This window comes from Strix aluco, chromosome 24, assembly GCF_031877795.1.
Source record: "Strix aluco isolate bStrAlu1 chromosome 24, bStrAlu1.hap1, whole genome shotgun sequence".
Taxonomy (NCBI): domain Eukaryota; kingdom Metazoa; phylum Chordata; class Aves; order Strigiformes; family Strigidae; genus Strix; species Strix aluco.
Window position 1 is genome coordinate 3,862,781 of NC_133954.1, and position 21,304 is coordinate 3,884,084.

General features: G+C 52.7%; 1 gene segment (V, D, J or C); it reads right to left on the reverse strand.

Moving 5' to 3' along the window:
- Positions 1–11,675: 11,675 nt before the first annotated feature.
- On the reverse strand, positions 11,676–20,489 carry LOC141934292 (T cell receptor alpha variable 26-2-like). The segment is given in 4 exon segments: positions 11,676–11,747; positions 13,080–13,135; positions 19,691–19,975; positions 20,438–20,489. Coding segments are annotated over 4 exon segments (465 nt in total).
- Positions 20,490–21,304: the final 815 nt, after the last annotated feature.

Here is a 21,304-nt window from a genome sequence, read left to right on the forward strand (position 1 = left end):
AGAGCAGCTCAGGCTTTCCAGCACGTGAAGGGATGTAAGGTCACAGACATAACCCTGCTTTCCTTTCTTGTCTTAGCACTAATAATGGGCATTTTAAGGAACGCTTGGAAGAAGCTGAGTACCTCTCTTACTGGAACCAGACACTCTCATTTCTGTTGCCCCAGCCTCAGTGTCTGCAACCTGTAGAGAGTCTGGCTTGTCCCAGGGGACACCACGCTCTGCTGCTGTGTGAATACACCACTGAGGCACCATTTCCTTTACAGAGCAGGGTCCTGTCCCCCAGCCCCACATCTCCCTTCAGGAGACCACTGAGCACAGCTTGGAGCATCTAAGGCTGTAAGAGTTGTCTCACTTGCAATGTGGGGATTCTTTGTGGCTGCAGCAATACGGTTCTCCAGTTTTTACGTTATCCCTGACGCACAGACTTGGGACACAGAGAAGCTGAATGCCTGGAAAGGCCATGGCAGCTTCATCTCTCACTTTTCTAGTGAGAAAACACCAGAATGAAGCACAGTCAAACCCTTGTTCTTATTAAAACTGATGAGAATGGCCAGGAACTGATTCATTGCCTTAAGTCTAGGGCCTGAAGGACTTGCCTAGGATTTGTCATCGCAAGAGGCTGAGAGCTGGCGTTGAACTTCCTGGTTGTCAGTGCTGTGTGTGCATGGTCATGCTCACATACATGTTCTTCTGGCTGTGCTCACGTGTCCATTTGCACATACGTGTGCCTGTGTGTGCCTGGGGTAATGCACAGGCAAGCAGGAGTGTGCACAAATATTGGCTGCGGGTGTGTTTGTGCACGTCTGTTGATGAGGGCGTATGTGTTTTATCACATGCACGTGTCTTCATGTAGCTGAGCATGGACGGATATGACATTGGTCTGCAGATATGTAAGTGTGTGGGCACATATATATGTTGGTATGTGCTTTTTTGCCTGCGTGTCGCTGTACATCAGCGTACAGGTAAATTTGTTTGCACACCCCTGGGTTAAGGAGGATGCATATATGTAAGCATGTGTGTTGAATATCTGTGTGTACATGTTGGTTTGTGGGGAGGCTGTGCCTGTGTCTGCTCATGGACTTCTTTGGAAACCTGTGTGCACACACCTCTTTACAAGTGCACAGATATGACACATGTCTGTGTGCGTTCACGCCTCTGTGTGTGTGCGTACCTTGGTGTGGGTATAGGTGTGCATGTGTGTGCACCCATGAGGGTATGTCAAAGCTGTTGTTAAAATCCAGGTACAGCCAAGCCAGTGCCTCTCCCCTGCCCCACAGTCCCAGTCACCTCCTCACAGAAAGCAATGATGTTGCTCAGGCATGATTTCGCCTCAGTCAATTCATGTGAGCTGCTTCCAAGCCCGTCTTGAGCCTTTCATGAGTTTAGGAACGGCTTCTGAGAGTATTTCCTGCATGTCCTTTTCAGGGACTGAGTAGAGACTCCCTGAACACATTTGGATACACCCCAAATGATCCCATGAACTTGTGTATGGCCAGATGAGAGTAAGAGCTCCTTAGTTCTTTCTTCTTCTACTGTGGGTGCTGCTTCATTCCCTGAGAGTCTGTGGGAAGGTTCAGGGACATGGTGGGCCTGCGGAGAAGCCATATCAATGAAAACTGAAGGTAAACAGGCATCGAGTACATCAGCCTTTTCCTTGTTATTTGTCCAAGTCCTCTTCCTCACTGACCAATGAGCCCTCACCTATTCAGCCTTCCTTTTGCTGCCAATAGGCTCAGAGATATCTTGCCTGATTCCCTTCACCTCCTTTGTAAGCGTCTACTACAGTCGTTTTGGCTTTTCTTGACTCACCTCTTTGCACATTGCAGGGACCATCCTTGTGCTCTGAGGAGGTGTCTTGAAGGTCAGTCCCCTCTCCTGGGACTCTCTGGGCTCCAGGGCAGTTTCCCATGGCAGCATACCAAGCCGGAAAGTCCCTGATGAGACTAAGCCGTGCTCTTCTGAAGTCAGGGCAGTAATCCTCCTGTTTGTCTTGGTCAGTCCTCTGAGGATCCTGAGCTCCACAGTCTCCTGGTCACTGCAGGCAAGGCTGCCCATGAACTTTACATCATTCAACAGTTCTTCCTCTTTTGTGACTAGCAAGTCTAAGAGATCCTCTCCCTTAATCCATTCATGGATTGCCTGCATCAAAAATTTGTATTCCATACACACCAGACATGTCCTGTTTTGCTTGTGCCCAGCCATTTTCCTCCTGCAGTAGGTACTGACGTGGTACCAGATGAGCACCAGGGCTTGTGACTGTGAGGCTTTCACCAACTGCCTGACAAAGGTGTCATCTGCCTCCTCTTCTTGGGCAGGAAATGCATAGCCGCCACCTAAGTACACCACCACCTGCGTCACAGGGGAAGTGTGAGAGCCTCCCCTGGCATGCTGTTCCCCCGTGCATGCCTCTTCTACCCTTGTGACAGCCCTGCTCTTCAGTCTGTGGGAGACCTCTCCCTCCATACCTACTTTAAACTCCTCCTTCACAGTTTAGCAGCAATTTGGAAGGACACTCTTGCCTCACCTTGCCAGGCACATTCCACCCCTGACCAGTAGTCTTCACTCTTCCAAGAAGGTCATCTGGGGACAGAAGCCACAGCTGTGCAGTGCTGCTGCAGCCTCCTGCTGCCATGCACGCTGCCCAAATGAGCTCTTCCACATGAGGGAGAGGGAGTCTCTTCTGACTTCTCTGCCATGCTTTGGATCTCACTCTTAGTAAATATGCATCACACTCTTAGAAAATATAGGTAATTAAGGAGTTGTGAGTGAAATGGAACAAGATCCCCTCAGGGGATATGTCCTTCCAGCCCTGTGGGACCAACTCAGATTCCAGCACATCCTTGTGTAGAGTCTCTTTCAACCCAGACTCACTCACCAGCATAATTCATAGACTCACAGAATCATAGAAGAGTTTGTGTTGGAAGGGACCTTGAAAGACCATCTAGTTCAAGCCTCCTGCCATGGGTAGGGACATCTCTCACTAGGTCAGGTTGCTCAGAGCCCCATCTAACCTGACCTTGGACACTTCCAATTATGGAGATGCCTCAACTTCTTGGGTAAATCTCTGCCAGTGTCTCAAAACCCTCATAGGAAAAATTTTCTTCCTTATGACCAATCTATATCTACCTTCTTTCAGTTTAAAGCCATTGCCTCTTTATTACTACAGGCCCTTTGAAAACATCTTTCTCTGTCTTTCTTATAAGCTTCCCTTTAAGAATTGAAAGACCTCAAGAAGGTCTCTCTAGACCCGTCTCCTCTCCAGGCTGAACAATCCCACCTCACTCAGCCTTTCCTCATAGGAGAGGTGTTCCATCCCTCTCACCATCTTCGTGGCCTCCTCTTTCCCTCAGTCAGTGAAGAGACGTCAGCTCACACACGGGACTTATCCCACCCCAAAGCAGATGTACACGGCAAATGGAATGAACCCTCTTTCTGGAGACACTGATCCTGCCCTTGACCCATGGTCACCTCTGAACTTCCCAGCTAGCATTAGCTCACAGCAGGTCCGACCTACCTGGTCACATCTCCATGGCTTGTTTCATCATGCGATCAGGAATGAACCCACAGGCTGTCCTACCAGCACCTAGAAGCACCTCCATCCCATGCCTAAAGCCCACATCCATGTCCACGGTACTCAGGGACAGACAGAGAGCAGGGAAAAGGATTTTTTGGGGTGAATGGGCTCAAGCTGGACACAATTCTCTCATCAATTGCATCTCCCGCTCTCAACAAGCACAGATCTGTCTTCCCGCAGTGTAAGAGTCGGACAGAAGATCAGCATTGTCTCAACATTGTCATCAGGGACATGGACAGTGAGGTACCCGACAACGGCCTGTTTGGAGCGCAGCTGCCGACCCCTGGAACGGAATGTGGTGCAAAGGCTCCTGAATGCAGAACTGTGTGGCACAGCCAGTGCTGTGCTGTTCTCCTGAGTACTGAACCGTGTGGTACAGGCAGTGCAGTGCTGTTCCTTGGTGCCTGAGCCGTGTAGTACAAAGAGTGTTGTGCTATTGTTCGGTACCTGGGCCTAGCCAGAGCGGTTAGTGATAATTGCATAGCCATTGTCAAAAAAGATGGATCGCGACTGTTGCCATAACACCGATGAAGAAATCATGAACCTCAGATGAACTTTGCTTCATTATAATACCAAAACACACCTCCTGGTTGAAGGTTACCCGCCTCCGAGACTGACCACACCTCGGACACTCCCCCCCGTGCACGCGCGATGGCCTTGCTCGAGAGGGGTGGAGATATGATAATTGAATTCTGAGAAGGGCGGAGACCCCTGAGGCAGAGGTGGAGCAAGGTGTGTTACTAAGCATAAAAGATGACTTCTGGACAATGAAAATTGGAAGCTTCCCCACCAAGGACCACGACGATCGACGACGCAGCATCAGCTGGACCCGGGACCGTTAGGACGTCGTGAGATCAGCGGTGGTAGCTATAACCTCTCTCCCTCTTCTCTCTAAACTTGACTTTACTTTTCTCCTTTCTTTCACCCATCTCTAACTATCGCGTGCCGCTTCACAGGCAACCCAATAAAGTTTCACTGTTTGATTACTGCTATCCCCTTTAGTGTTGGACACCTTAATTTTGAACTTTCGAGATCGTAGCAAACGAACCATCACGAGTCCACCGAGTGGACCATGACACGCAGCCACAGGGAGCCCTTGGAAACAGGGCTGGGAGAATATGACTCTCTGAAGTCCAACACCTGAGTGGACAGTATATATGACTCTCTCTTTGGGAGTCTTGAGTCTTCTCAATAAACTCTGAATTACTAGAGGTCAAGCTTTGTGTGTGTGTGTGTGTGTGTGCATGTGTGTGTGCATGTTTGTATGTCATGCTCCGGAAATGCTTGGCCCTCTCATCCTGTCATGCAAAAGATGCCTTCACTGGAGAATGTACCTGACATGAAGCAGGAAATGAAAAGACGATTCCATAAGGCAAAACACAGCCCATAGCATTAGGTGGGATGTTTTGCATTCAAGATGAGCTTGTCAGATAATAACCACCTCTACAAGGGATGCCTCTGTCAGCCTGGGGCAGTAAAGGTCCAGGATAAAAGCCAGCCCAGCTCCTCACTCTCTCAGCCAATTCTCTTGTGTCCGTCTCCTTGAGAACCAGGTGAGTCCGAGGCCCCTTCTCCTTCTCTGCTTTCTCGCAAAGGAAGTCTCACTTCAGTGAACCTGTCAGCTGAGACTGGCTTTGTTCTATACCAGATCTTGGGGCTGCTTGTCATGTGAGAGGGGAGTGGGGAGAGTTAAGCTTGGAGGGAAGATGGAACAGTAGTGACGAGGCTTCTGTACTCAGGGGTAGACAGTAGCCACATAGCAGCTGGTGCTTCTTTTTGATCCGTCTCAGGATGAGTCCAAGAAACCCTCATTCATCTCTTCATAGACTCCAGATTTAGGCACTGCATGTTCTGTAGCTGCCTCATGGTGCAGTGACAAGCTGCTCCTCACACGTCCCCATGTTTTTCTTCCTCCCTGCCCTCTCTCCCAGGTGTTCCTCGGGCCTCAAGACATGTCCTGCTGTGACCAGTGCCAGCCCTGCGAGCCCTGCTGCCGGCCCTGTGGCCCCACCCCACTGGCCAACAGCTGCAATGAGCCCTGTGTCAGGCAGTGCCAGAACTCCACCATCGTCATCCAGCCCTCCCCCGTGGTGGTGACCCTGCCCGGACCCATCCTCAGCTCCTTCCCACAGAACACCGTTGTGGGCTCCTCCACCTCCGCTGCCGTTGGCAGCATCCTCAGCTGTGACGGAGTGCCCATCAACTCTGGGGGTTTTGACCTCTCCTGCATTACCAACCGCTACTGTGGCAGAAGGTGCCCCCCCTGCTAAAGCCACTGATGACAGCGCGGACGAGGACCACCAGGAACCCAGAAGCTCATGCTGGACTGAGGACAGAGCTCCTGGCCAGTGATTTCAGAGAGGCTGAGCATCCTCCCAAGGGAGGGCAGCGGGGTCTCTCTGAAAACATGGCCAAAGTCTAACTCCTCTGTCTTCTACTCCCTCCCATGACTTTCTTCTCTTCTCTTCTTCTGGGCTGTAAAACTCCAAAGCCAAGCTGGGGGATCTGCTGGCCCCTCTCCCTCCACGATGATGGATCCCTTCTGGGATCTCCACCATGGCCAATGGGCACAGACATTTGGCAGCTGTTGGTGCTCTCTCTGCTCTGGCTGCCTCCTCTCAAAGTGAACTCATTTCCCTCTTCAGAGTCATTAAAGCTTTCTGCATCCCAGCCTCTGCCTCCACATAATCCTTTTATTGGTGGACATTGTATCGAGTTGCTGAGGAAAAAAGGCATTTTCTTGATTGGTGGGTGATCGCTTTGGGGACCAAGCAGATGTTTCAGCATTCGGAGAGGAAGGGGAGGATGGTACACATGGCAGTGGGGCACTCTCAGGCACTGTTTCTTGAAGCTGAGGAAGTCATCCCTGGCTCCTCCACAGTCAGTGGCCATAGGGCTCTGCCTTCTGGCATCTCTGCTCAGACACAGGCCCTTGGCCTCAGAGCATGACCTGCAGAAAGGAAACCTGACCACTGCTATCACCTAGAGAGGAGCCCAATGCTGCTGGAGGCTCTGAGAGGTTAGTAGCTCAGAAGTTTGTGCAAAAGGGAGTTTTTCTTGCTTTAGTACTAGGAAAAGAAACTCAGTCAAAAGATACCAGCAAAGGATGCAGAAAAATCTTTTAAAACAGCCCCAGAACTTCTCCTCATCATCTTCCCACCTCTCCTGAGAATGAGGGGTGTGACCTGCACTCAAGGGCAAAGATAGCAATGATATGTCACCTCTACAGCGTCCATCCCCCAAAGAGATCACCCCACAACCCAGCAGTTACACAGTTCAAAGGGCTAAGATGACCCTAAGGTAGATGTTGAATTCAGCCTGTCCAGCCCTCACACCACCGCCCTCCTGTCACTCACATACCCCCAGCTCCCACCAGACAGGGCACCCCAAGGACAGCAGCCAGTGCCCAAGTCCCCATGATCCATCTGTGCTGCCTGAGATTTCTTCCCCCAGGCATGAGGCAGCTGTCCCCAAGGCCGGGTCTTCTCGTGGCAGGCCCATGAGGTAGGGCATGAGAAGGGCTCCAAGGACTGGCAGAGTGCACTGGGGAGAGCACGTCCTCTGGATCCCAGCACATGGTGATGCAGCAACAGGAGAATCTACAAGGTGGTTCAGACTATTATCCACTATTGTAATGATCATGCAATTCCAGGAAGGAGCGTTGCCCCACAACATCCTCTTTATATTTTCCATTGTACTTTGAATTCTGACCTCTGAGGGACACATGCCGGAGCAGGTACTCTAAGAGACAGGCCTGCAGGTAAACCTGAGGAAGCAATGCGCAGCAGGGAATTACAGAAAGGAAAGCGCAGCAGCAAGGAAACATTGAAAAAACAGCCACAACCTCCTGCACTGCCTGCCCCCTCACCATATCTAATGGGCAGAAAAACCATGTGAACCATGGTGAGAACAAGAGGACCTGAGACTCTGTCACCACCTTCTCCTTCATCTCAAACCACTGACATTGTCCCCTCCTGGAAGAAAATTTTGACCTGCAGATCCCTGGGTGCCCAGGGGAAGCAGAGCTGCCAGGGGAGAGATGAGGGACCCTTCCCCCAAGCTCAGCCTTGCACACACACATCCCTTCCCTCCCCTTGGCTTCTTGCACAGCCAAGGAACCTCCTTGCACCAGGGTGTCTTGCACAGCACAGAGGTACAAGGTACTGTCAGAGACCTCAACTTCCTCCAGCTGCAGGACGCTGTATTTCTCTGTGGTGTTCAGCAGCGTGGTGAGACGGGTGCTCTGCCTTGGGCCAGCTGCTGCCTGATACGAGAGCTGCTGGGGAGCTTGGCCTTTGCTCTGCTGGTACCAGGAGAATCCATAAAGGTTAGAGACCTGGTATGAGCAGGTGATCTGGAAGGTGCCTCTCTCCTCTGCACTGACTTGTCCTTCTTGCTGGGTGACTGTGCTCTGCCCCATGGTGCCTGGAAGAAACGGAAGGTCAATAGCTCTACTGGGAAGCCTTGTATAAGCATATTAGAAATGGATGTAAAACCCTGGAGGAGAAAGCTTCCTGTCCCTTGCCCTACAGTAACATCATGAGGCCTGGGCACTGCAAGGGGGAGACTAGTTTTGGACAGGAGCTCCAAGATCTCAGACCAGAATGGACCCTGAGGAGAGCTGTGCTGTGTTTCTGTTTCTTCTTCTACTGTCCAGTGGTGAAGGGAACAGACTGTCATGTTTGTCTTTTGTGTGCTGGTACCAGTACCCCTCCGTAATGCTGAGGGGCCCTTGGAACTGCATTAAAAGTTTCCTCCTGCTTCCCTATCCCTGTTATCTCTGAGGCGTCCTTGGTCCCTGAGTAAACACACAGCTGAGACCAGTGTTTGAAAGACGAGCCCTTGATATGCTCACAACCAGGAGGAAAGTGGAGGCCATGGCAGGGATGTGCCAGGCAGGAGGCAGACTTGAGGGCCCTAGGATCCTCAGGGGTCAGTGGGATGAGTGCTTTAAAGTCCCTGTAGCAGCACTGATAGGATCTGCTAACTTGTTTTGGAAATCGAGAAACATGAGACAGCAGAGACAGCTGAGATCTCCTATGGTGACAGCAGGTGGATCTGAAGAGAGCGGTAGAGAGGAATGGATCAAAGGGGAGAGAGAAGATGGAGAGGGGGCCTGAGGTATCTCTCCTCTCTCCTTTTCAAAAGTAAGAGCATTTTGAGAGAACCAGTGAAAACCACAGATGTCAGCTGACATTTTCCCAGTGTTCTCCTGTTATTCAGGACTGCTTCCCCATATGGACCCGATAAGGCTGCTGAGGGTTTCCTGAGGAGAAGAAGAACTATGTGTTTCTAGAAAGCCAGGACTTACCCAGCAGTTGCCCCAGGATGGCTGTGAGGATGAGATATCCGAGTTGCATATCGAGACCAACCTGCCCATTTGTTCAGTGAAAGAGAGTCAGAAAAGCACCTCCCAGCCCCCAGATAACAGAGCTGCCGGAAATTACTCTGTTGGGGGAACAAAGGAAGAAGCAGGGGAGGGAAACAATCTGTTCCTCCTATGCCTGAAATGCTCCTTCTGGGTTTCTCCCTCCTCTGTGGGTCCCTCAGCCAAGGGCATTCTCAGCATCTCCACAGTGAGGGGCCCTGGGGGCTCTGGGGGTCCCAGTTGTGGGAAGAGGCTGTTCCCGGTCAGCTGACAGTGGAGTCCTCACCTCCCCAGCTAGAATCACCTGCTCTTCTGCACAGCCACTGCTGGGCCATCTGGGAGGTCAGGGGTTTCACATCTTCCCCTGAGGTCCTCAGCTCTCTGGGGACACTGCTATTTCTTCTGGGAAGAGAAGTCTCTTCTGTTTCTCTCACGTCTCCCATTTCTTTGCTCTGCAACACCTCTCGCCCAAGCCCCAGAAATAGCAGATGAGCCCTGCTGTGCAGCAACCCAGGGGCTCTGCCTGTGTCCTGCTCCGGTGGTGTAAACCACAGTCTAAGAGAGAAATCTGTCTCCAGCAAGGCTGCTGGATGCCACAAACCCAGATGCAAGAAGGACAACTTAATCCACAGGGAAAAGTGCTGAGGTGTCAGGAGGAAACAGGATGAGGGATCAGTGGGTCACCCCCTGCTGCCAATCACACAGGGAGCCCAGGGGCTACCCACTGGAGCACTGCACTGCGAGGGGTGGTGATGGGGCAGCCCTTCACCCCAGAGCTGAAAGGGCACACGAAGGGATGGGGGGAGGGGCAGGTGGAGACCACTACTGCCACCCGCTTTCCAGATCAACTCCAGAGTGGTCCCATGGACCAGTCACAACAAAGATAACATCCTGGTCATTTTCCTTAAGTCTTATATGGGCTTTCCAACAGAAAACCTCCACAATGAGGCGAATAATGATCCAGGTAACAATAATGGTAATAACAGGAATATTCTTATGGAAGTGCTGAACCTCCTCAGGCTGTAAAAGGAGGTTTCTAGAGAAGTGGTGGGTTCTAAGGCCAACACAGTCTTTCCCAGGTGGAAGAGCAGGCTGAAGCTTACTCTGTGAGCCAAAACAGCTTGCTAACAGATTTTTTCTTCTTGTTTTTCATCTTGCTGAACATTCTTTTTTCTGAGAATAAAGTAGGTCAATGTCAATGTAACTTCTGGAGTGTGCAGATACAGCTGAAGGTTGGTGCTGTCGTGAAGAAGAAAGGGGTTTGAAGAGAAGACATTAATAAATAAGACAGTCAGGGCCTATTCTTAAAGATAACAGGAACACGGACAGGGCAAATTAAAACAAACCAGCTCAAGACACAAAACAGCTGCACAGCACCTCCTAAACAGGCCTTTGTGAGCATGTGTGAGCACTGAGGTCAACCAGCAGACATGGCGAGGAAGACTACCAACGACCACCAGGGACCCCTCGAGACCACCACCCAGCAAGAAAATTGGGATGCAGATATTATAATTAGTCGCAGGAAATCTAATGCATATGTAACTCACTTCTCAGAAAAAATGTGACTATGAATGATCACACTGTATATTAGCTGCCGCTTATAGATCTTAGGCACACTCGTGGGCACAAAATATGAAGATATTTGCGTGTGTGCCCAGTGCTGCAACAAAGAATGCCTGCTTTCTAAAACTCCAAAAGGAGTCTTAGAGAGTTCCTCTGCTGGCTTTTACAGTAACAACCCTACAACAAGCTCCGGAGGTGGATCTGCCTCCCTAGGCTTCGTAGCAGACATAAGACATGTTCAGGAAGATGAGGATTTCTGTATTTCTACTGAGAGGAGAAACACAGCCATAGTCCTCAACCTGCAACCATCCTCATTGGGAGTCTCTCCATTCTTGATGCTTGTGTCTCCTCTCTCAACATCGCTAATACTCTCTTTGTTTGACTTTCTGCACCTGGCTCCATCGTAGTGTCTGCCCCTACACCTCCCTCAGCATACCTCTAGGATGCAGCTCTCTGACACCTGAAGAATGACACTCCAAGCCCTGCAGATCCCGACTGTCCCTTTTGAATCCTCCAGGCAGTATCAGCTTTCTCCTCTATCCAAACTAAAGTACCTCAGGAACCAGTGTATCTCCCTGCCTGCCTCTAGTGGCCCACAGTAACCAGAAGATGATTGTTCCTGGAGGAGTTAGGGATCCGCATGGCAGCTGACTTGAGCAGGCACGGACGCGTGCTGTGCTGTGCTCTATATATCACTTGGCACTCGGCAATGATGCCACAAACACGTCCTTGTCTTTAGGAGTGAATGAAACACCGTGTTTTCATATGAACGTTATTTTGCTCAGCAGTAGAAATGATGAACAGACTTGCCTATGTCTAAGAAAATCCCATGACAACTCCAGAGACAACAATGTCAGTGAATCTCAGAACGGGCGGGATTTGCTGCATGTGACAAACCCCAACTCAAGGTCCTTTTCATGATCCATAATTGAGAATTGCCAGAATCTGAAGGGACATAACATTACCTGTGCCATCCCCTTTTCCTTCTTGTCTTATCTCAGTTAATGGTATTTTAACCAACACCTTATGGAGCTGCAGTGCCATTCTTACTGGGATCCATCTACACCCATGCTCCAACCACATGGGTAAAACCAAAACACATTCCTAATTTCCACTATAAATTTCCCCTGTTCCAGACTGTGTCCATTGCCTTTCTTTCCGTCACTATGCTCAAGAAGAGTTTTGCTCCCTCTGGCTTCCTCCAATCTTCATCCAGGTTTGGCTCCTCTCCTCATCCTTGTCCTGGTTTCGACCAGGATGGAGTTAATTTTCATTGGAGTATTTCATACCATCAGGGTGGGCACTCACGCTCTCTGTCTCTCTCTCTCTCTCTGCAGTATTGTTGCTGGGGGGGGGGCAGTCGTCGCGCTCGGTAAGCCACTGCTGCATTTTACCCGTTTTCTTTTTGAACTCACTATCGTTACTGTTGTTCTCTTGTTATATTTAGTAAATTCTTTCTTTTTATTCAACCCACGAATTCTCTTCTTTTGTCCCTCCCCTATCTTACCAGAGGGGAGAGGGGGAGGTGAACAGCTGGCCACACGGTGTCTGGCTGCCGGCTGAGTTCAAACCTCCACAATCCTCCAGTCAAGTGTTAGAAGATTATAAACCTCTCCCTTTAGCGTCTCATTTGAAGGCTGAAGCGGGTCGTTTCTCTCAGCCTCTCCTCATGTTTCACATTATGGAATCACAGAATTCTTAAATTTGGAAGGGATGTCTGCAGGTCAGCTGCTCCAACCCCATGCTCTGGAAGAGTGACCTAGAGCTGTGTTGTCAGGACCATGTCCAGATGGCCTTTGAATGCCTCCAAGGATGGAGACTCCACAACTTCTCTGGGCATCCTGTGACAGTGCTCCCTCATCCTCACAGTCAAACATTGTTCCCTGGTGTTCAGAGAGAGCCTCCTGTGTTTCACTTTGTGCCCAATGCCTCTTGTCCTGTCACAGGGCACCACGCAGAAGAGCCTGGCTCTGCCTTCTTCACACCCTCCCTTCCGATATTTGTACACAGTGATGAGAGCTCCTCTGAGACTTCTCTTCTCTGTGCTGAACAGTCCCAGCTCTCTCAGCTGGGATCTCCATACGAGACATGCTTCAGGCTCTCCATCATCTAAGTAGCCTGTGGCTTGACTGTCTCCAGTATGGTTGTGACATAGAGTTCTCAGTGAAATCGCACACGCTTCACCCGCTGTTGTCACTCACAAGTCACGTTTGTGCATCCCCTATGTCCTGGTTCAGCTAGGATAGGGTTAAGTTTCCCCAGTAGTGGGGGGGAAGCTCTAGAAAGGTTATTCATATACCATGCTGACATCACCTCCTGGTGCCCAAGCGCGAGAGCGCGGGAGAGTCGGTTAACGCGTGTGTTATCTCTCTGTTCTCACTGCTGTATCGGTAGATATCTTGCTCTGTTCATTGTTATTACTGCTATTGTTATTGCTATTGTTGTTGTTTATTTTGTTGCTGTTGCACTGTTGTATTAAACCTCTCCTTATCTCAGCCCCAGGGCTTTGTATTTCACTCCCTTTGTGGGGGACGGGCAGCGGCCACGTGGTCTCAGACCCCGACAGGACCTAACCACCACACCCCAAATCAACCTATCTAATAGCCCTGCCTGGAGCCTGGGCCCTCTCACCCAGCACCTGTGTCTCCTCCTTCCCTCTGGCTAGGCCAGCCTGATGTTCACTAGTAAAAACATGTGTGAAATCTCCCACTCCTCTCACCATCACCCCCACACTCTTGGATCCCTCAAACATTACCATGGCTTGGTAATATCAGCCTGTCTAGCAGCCATGAGTGGGCCCTGGGCTCCCTTACCCACCTCTGTCTCAGACTTTAGATACAGCTTTTCTGCCTACTCACTGAAATATGCTGCAAATGGGAGTGCAATATGAGGAGCGGCTGAGGGAACTGGGGTTGTTTAGTTTGGAGAATAGAAGGCTGAGGGGAGAACTCATTGCCCTCTACAACTACCTGAAAGGAGTTTGCAGAGAACTGGGGATGAATCTCTTTAACCAAGTAATGAGGGATAAGATAAGAGGTAATGGCCTCAAGTTGTGCCAGGGAAGGTTTACACTAGATATTAGGAAGTATTTCTTTTCAGAACAGGTTGTTGGGTGTTGGAATGGGCTGCCCAGGGAGGTGGTGGAGTCCCCATCCCTAGAGGTGTTTAAGAGTCAGGTCGGCATAGCGCTTAGCGATATGGTGTAGTTGGAAACTGTTAGTGCTAGGTTAACGGTTGGACTAGATGATATTCAAGGTCCTTTCCAAACTAGATGATTCTGTGATTCTGTGAAATTCCATATACGCACCCATGCACATCGGTTTCATGTCAAAAAGAAAAATGAGAAACACACTGAGGTCCCTCCAGTCACTGGTTCTCAGACCTGCCACACATACACATGCAATGTGGTCCCTGCAGTTGCTGACAGCAAGATGTATGACCCCTCTGCCACCTTCTTCCTTCTCCAGTTGCTGACACCCAGACCTTGCTTACACTCCAGTCCCTCCAGCTGCTGGCGCAGAGGGTCATAGGCTCTATGACCTGTGACCCTTCTCCAGTTGCTGGCACTTAGATTTTACAGCACACACCCTGGTGATTCAACTGCTGACACCCAGGCATACAATCTCTACGGGCATAGGTTGGCTCTTCAAATACTGGCACCTAACTCTCTCTTTCACATCCCTCTCTCCACTTATTGGCACTCAGACCTTGCAACCCTCACATTTGGAAAGGGAGTGAATTTACTCAGTAGGATGGTTGAAAAAGGATTTCATAAGACAAGAGGTACAGTAGTGATCAGGCACAGGGATCATCCCAACATGTGCTTCTGTGCTGCTGGTTCCAGTTTCCTTCCTCCTCTCTATTGCCTCCCCTTGCTCTTCCCCAGTCCCCTCTTCCCCACCACCTTTGACACTTCCCCTAAGCATTCCTTCAGAACTCTTGCCTACTCCTGCAGGACTCCCTCAAACACCCCAAATCCTCAGGTTCCTCTTGTCACTTCTAGTCACTTACAAAGCTCAGCCTCCAACACTTCAAAGCTTCACCTGCAGTTCCCTGACGGGACACTGATCACTTCCTGAGAGACTGCTGTCATTGTGTGCCTTGATTATCACTTTCCCTTTGACTTGTTCTTCCCTTCGAAAGGAAAAAGGACTTGATCAGACAGCCTTAGTGAACTGGCCACTCTCACCTTCCACAGTCCTTTGCAGTGACCTCTGGTGAAGTTCCTCAGGTGAGTGAGTTCCTCAAGGCACACTGAAAGGGTCCTGTCCACTGAAACAATAGGATCTCTTGAGTCAAGGCTCTGGGGGGAAACCTCGTGGTGATTCTGGGTGTCCTTAGTGCTGAAAGAGACCTGAAAGCAGGGGGGCAGCTCAAGGGGTTGAACAGAGCATCTTGTCCAGTGTCTGGCTGATGGGTCTTTGTCACATGTTGAGGCTTTCCCTGATCCCCAGGTGCAGGGCTAGGAGGACATTTTCCCTCCTTTGGCTTTTATTTCCAGGAGGTAAAACCACAGGAGCACTTATGTCTCCTACCAAGAGCCCCCTCCTCCTATAATGTTCATTGGTGGATGCTGAGGAAGAGTAAGAGCTGGACAAGCAGCTGCGATACTTCTGAATACTCACAGCTCTATCCCAGTCAGCTTCAGCAGCTTAGGGGTGTTCCCGACTCTGCTGTGGCAATGGACCCTCGTGGCAAGGAAGGCCAACAGCAGCCTGGGCTGCAGTAGGAAGAACATCACCAGCAGGTCAAGTGTCCTGATCCTTCCTCTGTCCTCAACGCTGGTGAGGCCACCTCTGGAGTGCTGGATCCAGTTCTGGGCTCCCCAGTACAAGAAAGATAGCTGAATGAGCCCAGCAAAATGGTGCAGGGACTGGAGCAGCTTTCCTATGAGGACAGGCTGAGCGGGCTGGCAGTGTTCAGCCTGGGGAAGAGAAGGCTCGAGGGGGATCTTGGCAGTGTCTGTAAATACCTGATGGGAGGGAATGAAGAAGAGACTCTTCTCAGCAGTGCCCACTGACAGGAGCAGAGGTAGTGGACACCAGTTTAAAAACCCAAACTAACATGGTCCTGGGCAACCTGCTCTATCTGACCCAGCTTGAACAGGGGCTGCATGATCTCAGAAGGTGCCTTCCAACCCATCCAGTTCTGTGATTCATTGCAATATGCCCAGATTTTCTCCCTGCTGCACAGGCTGGGCAGGCAGAGACCCAGCCTCACCCCAGCACCAGCGTGCAGTTCCTGGGCAGGCTGAGCTCAGAGCTACACCCAAGCAGTGGTGGGGAGGGAGTCACTCCCCAGCACACACCCTCCCCTTCCTGCGCAGTGCTGCACACTGACGGCACAGATGTGGACTCAGCACACAGAGGCAGAGAGTGCTGTCCTGGAGCTCGACATCCCCCCCACACAGAAGCACCTGGGAGTCCTCTGCAGACAGTACAGAGGAGAACCTCCCTGAATCCACGTGAGCTTTGTACTTGCTCAACCCCAGCAGCATTGGAGGGGACTGGTTTGGGAGCTGCTGATTCCAGTAGATGTCGGGGTTGGAATAGGTGGTGGAGAAATCAAGGTAGAGTGTTGTGTTGTGTCCTGCCTGGATGGCCCTTTCTGGAGGGGATTGGAGTCCTTCTGCTCATGACCTGTAAAGCCAGAAAGGAATTTCAACACTCCTTGCATTGACCCAGCCTTCTCCTGATGATTTTGGCCATTCCTACACAGGCTGAAAGCATTTTGTCAAATATGCCTGGGAGAGAAGTTTCCATTTCTAGTGTTGGACTCTACCCTAGCAGCTCTGTCTTTCTCGAAACACCTGTGCAAAAACAACTCCTAGAAAGGTGGTTGTGAACACTCACAGGGATGTGCAGAGTCTTCTTCCTCCCTCCATTCCCATCACAGCTGACATCTCCCTGACAATGTTCCAGTCCCACCTGCAGTCCCTGCTCTACCTACAGAATCAGTCCCAGTTTCCTGCAGAGTCACAACTTGAATTTCCCTCCCACCACTGGCAGGACAACCTCTTGCCCTGCTCCTCCCCAGCCTGAATGTTGTGTCTCACTAAAAGATGCCAGTGCCACCAGTGCTGCCAGGAAAACCACGACCATGTCACACACTCCCATGCACGGCATGTCCAGGGTACACACAGAAAGAGGGAGATGAAGCTTGAGAGTTCACCACTTCTCCTCCTTCTGCCAGCTCAAAGCATCCACCAAACCTTAGTGTCAAGGGTGGAGCAACACTCTCCCTGCTACTGCAGACAGATGTGCTTGGGACTCCACACCTCTGCCCGGGGAGGCTCTGTAGGGAGATAAATTAAAGTTGTTAAAGTGCTCAGCCCAAAGGAAGACACCAAATTGTGACTCTTACTGTGTTCCAGGTTTGCAAGGGCCAAGGGGAGGTTGTTCAGCACTGGGGGGCTCATCTTTGGGCAGTCAGGCCACAAATGGGCTTTTCTCAGCCCTCCAAGTTGGGAGGTGCTTGAGCATCCCCTCAGACACACATACCCTGCTGTAGAAGTGCTGCCGCTCAGCTCCAATAACATTGCCAATGGGGTCTGGGGCACCTGGAAGTTCAGGCAGGAGCCTGAAGGATGGGATCAAGCAGCCTGCTGTCAGGCAATAGGAAGCTGCAGGCTGTTTGCCTGCTTCTTGCTGCTCCTGGAGATCACAACCAGCCCAACCAGCCCCCAGCATGGGAGGAGTGTCCATGGTGAACTTCTCCTGCCATCCCGTGTCCAGCCAGAGACAGGGGCCTGCACCCACCTCTCTCGCGGTTGGAGACAGGCCCCTTTGCAGCACCTGATGTGCTCCTTGTCCCTCGGTAGAGTCTGAAGGGAGGTAGAACCTGGAACAGCAAAAGGAAGCTGGAAGCAGGAGTCCCTGTCCCTACAGGAGTTCTCTTTCCCTTCTCCCCACACCACAGATGAGGCCCTTCAAGGGAAATGTCTCTGGGAACAGCACGTGCTGTAAACATCCCAGCCAGAGTCAGAGACATGACCTCTCTTGGACAGGAGGACATCCAGCACAACCCTCTGCTCCACAGACATCTTGTCCAGGGATACCCCTCAGGTATCACAGTTGAATTCTTTTCTGGAGGTGACACCACTGAGGAGAGTGAGAAGAGAGGATTATCTTATAAATTCAGGGGTGTTTCTGCCTACAATGGGATTGAAATCCTTATGGGATGCAGTGGAAAAGCATTTGGGGACTGTGCAAGCGGTTGTGCATGGGTTGTTTAGGGGAAGCAGCAGAGACACAGATCAAGGCAGTTTGTCCTGGAGCAGGCATGGGAGGAGACCTCGAAACAGGGACAAGAGGGGCTGATGCCATGTGACCATGGGGCTGATCCATGTGCTGGCCTGGCCATGCCTGTGGCTCTGCCTTGTTTGTCCTCCTGCCAGTAGTTCCCTGCAAACACAGTTACAAAGTCCAGCTGGGACAGGCACCATGGCTGATCCTTCACTCTGTGCCTTGGAACCCTCTGACCATGGACTTTGAAGAGCTCTGTTGGCTACTTGAGCCACACAGGGTTCCCAGGCGAACGGCTGGAGCCCGCAGGCTCTTCCCAGTGAAGAACTGCAGCCCATGGGAAGGACCCACGTTGGAGAAGTTCATGGAGGACTGTCTGCCATGGGAGGGACCCCACATTGGAGCAGAGGAAGAGTGTGAGGAAGAAGAAACAGCAGAGACATGTGTGATGAACTGACCACAACCCCCATTCCCCATCCCCCTGTGCTGCTTAGGGGGATGAGGCACAGAATTCAGGAGTGAAGCTGAGCCTCAGAAGGGGGGAAGGGGGAAGGTGTTTTAGACTCGTTTTTCATTTCTCACCATCCTACTCTGATTTGATTGGCAATAAATCAAACTGATTTCCCCAAAGTGAGTGGTTTTTGCCTGTGCCTGTAATTGCTGAGTGATCTTTCCTTCCTTATCTCAACTCACAAGGCTTTGGTAATATTTTCTCTCCCCTGTCCAGTTGAGGAGGGGCAGTGATAGAGCAGCTTGGTGGGGAACCTGGCACCCAGCAAAGTTTAACCCAAATCAGGTGCCCAGACCAGGCTTTTCCTGTGTCTCCTGGGCCTCAAATCAGAAAGACCTGAATCCTGTCAAACAGGCTCGTGGTCTCAACACTGCGCCACTGAGGGGAGCGATGAAGGTGCCTGTGACCTCGACATCCACTTCTCCTCTCGCTGTGGAGCTTGAACTCCTGACTCCGTGGGATGAATCTGTAACATGAGCAGAAACATTTTGAAAGATCCGTGACAGCCTGTAGCCGGAGTTTGTCATTCTATATCAGAGATTTTACAAAGTAACGAAATGTGGAACCATTTCTGGCTGTTCTTTCCTAAGGAAAGTTTTGCATTAGCAACTCAGCCCTGGAGTGTCCGTGGGGCCGGGGCAGAGGAAAGCACCTGCTCGGGGTTCCCTTGGCTGTCCTCGGGGGGAAAGGCCGGAGCCCGAGGAGGGGCCCTGTATGTTCCGTGTGAGCCGAGGGCTGCCCGGCTGCCCGTGGGCAGGAGGAGCTCTGCTGCACCGGGTACTTCCTGGGTGCGTTGGTTTCTTAATTGCCCCGTTGTTAATTGGCTCCGTCGAACGTGCAGGGAGGCTGTTGGCGGTACTAACAGCCTTGGGGGAGCCCTTGGTGCATGTGCCCGGGAAGGGCAAAAGCTCTGGGACTCTGTCCCCTGGGCGAGGCATTTCTGAGGCAGAGCTGGCCGGCCGTTACAGACAGGCCCGAGGATGCCCCGTTAGGCAGCAGAGTCTGAGCCCGTCGGGAGGCAGCAAGAGAGCCTGGGGGAAAGCCCGCCCTGCCCTGCCTGCCTTGCCCAGCCCGTCTGCCTGTCCCTGGGCAGCGCTGCCCAAGCGCGGCTCTTTGGTGGCCTCGGGAGCACAGACCCGCAGCGGCCGTCAATGAGAAGAGGTGCTGAGGCCAGGCCTTGACTGCTGGGGGGGCCTGGTGGTGCCGGTGTTGGTGGCGGGGCCGGGCGGGCGGGGGAAGCGGCCCGGGGCCCAGGGACAGGCAGGGCCGGGCGGGGCCGGGCGAGGCGAGGCGGCCCCGGCGGGCGGAGCGGCAGCGCCCCCTGGCGGGCCCTCCCCGGACTGTCCCCCCGCCCCCGCCGGCCCCGCCCGGCCCCGCCCGCGGCGGTTCGTGCCCGGCCGCAGCCCCGGCTCCTCTCCCCGTGTCTCCCAGCGCGCAGTAATACACCGCCGCGTCCCCGCGCCGGGGCCGGGCGAGCCACAGGGCGCTGGACCGGCGGTCTGCCGCCACCGACAGCCGCCCCGGCGGGGCCTGCAGCTCTTTGGAGCCCTGAAAAGAGCTCACGAGGAATGTGGGGCCTCGGCCCGGGAGCTGACGGTACCAGTGGATGACGTCCCCGGTCTGGATGTTGGGGTGGGAGCAGTTGATGGTGACGCCGGTGCCCTCGGTGGTCTCTGCCGACGGCTCCTGCTGCACCTGGGCTCTGCCCGCAGCCACTGCCGAGGAGAAAAGAAGAATCCCTTTGCTTCAGCTGAACATGTCGTGCAGCGGGAGAGGGGAGAAGGGGACACTTCACAGATGATGGGGGTGTGATCTGAGAACACAGGATGGAGAAACAGTTCCTCTGAGAGTGGTTCTTTGGGGACAGGAAAGTATGAGGGATGTTTGGAAGGACGGTCAGAGTGAGGAAGAGGAGAAGGGACTGAGGAAAAGAGACTGAGGCTGTGAGAGAGGGAGAGATGGATGGATGGATGGATGGATGGATGGATGGATGGATGGAGCAGAAGTGCAGTAAGAGAATAGAGAGGCAGGCTGGGAGGAATCGACCTCGTTGGGGACAGAAGGGAGGACAGAGAAGGGAATAAGGTTCAAGAGGAGCAGGAGGGTCACAGGCGAGCCCCGGCCCAGCCCCGGCCCCCGCAGCCCCTGTCCCAGCCGCCGCCGGCAGCCCCGCGCACCCAGGAGCACCGCGGCCAGCCCCGCCAGCCCTGCGCCCCGGCCCCGCCGCATCCCGCCGCTCCGCCGCCCGCGCCTCGCTGCCCCCCGCCAGCCCCGGCTCTCTGCTCCGGCCGCGGCGCCTCCTCTCCGCCGCCTCCGCTCCTCTCGGCCGCCGCCAGCTCCGCCCCGGGGCTGAGCCCTGCGCCGGCGCCGCTCGGGGGCTCGCCCGGGCTCAGAGTGCTCAGCGGCTCTGCACCGCCACCACTTGCGCTCCCGGCAATCCCACTCTCTCCCTCCTCCAGCAAGGGCTCCCCAGCAACAAGAAGCCTGCCCAGCGCCAGCTGCAGCCTGGGGCAGCAGCAGGGCCTTGGCCCAGCACATGCAGCAGCTTCCCAGAGCTGTCCCCGAGCTCAGCGCCTGCAAACAGCAGCCACTCACCTCCTGCCCATGGCACGGAGGAGGCTGAGAGCCTCCCTTCAGCTGCCCCTCTGCAGGCCGAGCACAATGCCTCCGAGCTGCTCTCTAGCAGAGGGGATGGGAGGCCAAGGGTGACCTGGGCGTGCAGGCTTCAGGGAGGGCAGGGGACAGGGGGAATCACACAGTCACAGTGTAGCTGAGCAGGGACCTGCAGAGGTTGTCTGGATCACCGCTTTGCTTGGAACAGATCTGATAAGATCACGTCACTCAGAGTCACATTCAGTCCAGCCCTGAACACGTCCCCTACTGGAGACTGCAAACCCTCCTTGGGAAACACGTTCCTTCTCTCCTTATTCCTTTGAGCCTATTGCTTGATCAGAACTCCCCCTGATCTGTCTCCTGCACACTTCCAGAGACTAGGTCCACCTGCTCTGTCTCCTCTGAAAAAGTAGTTGTAGAAAGAAAGAAGT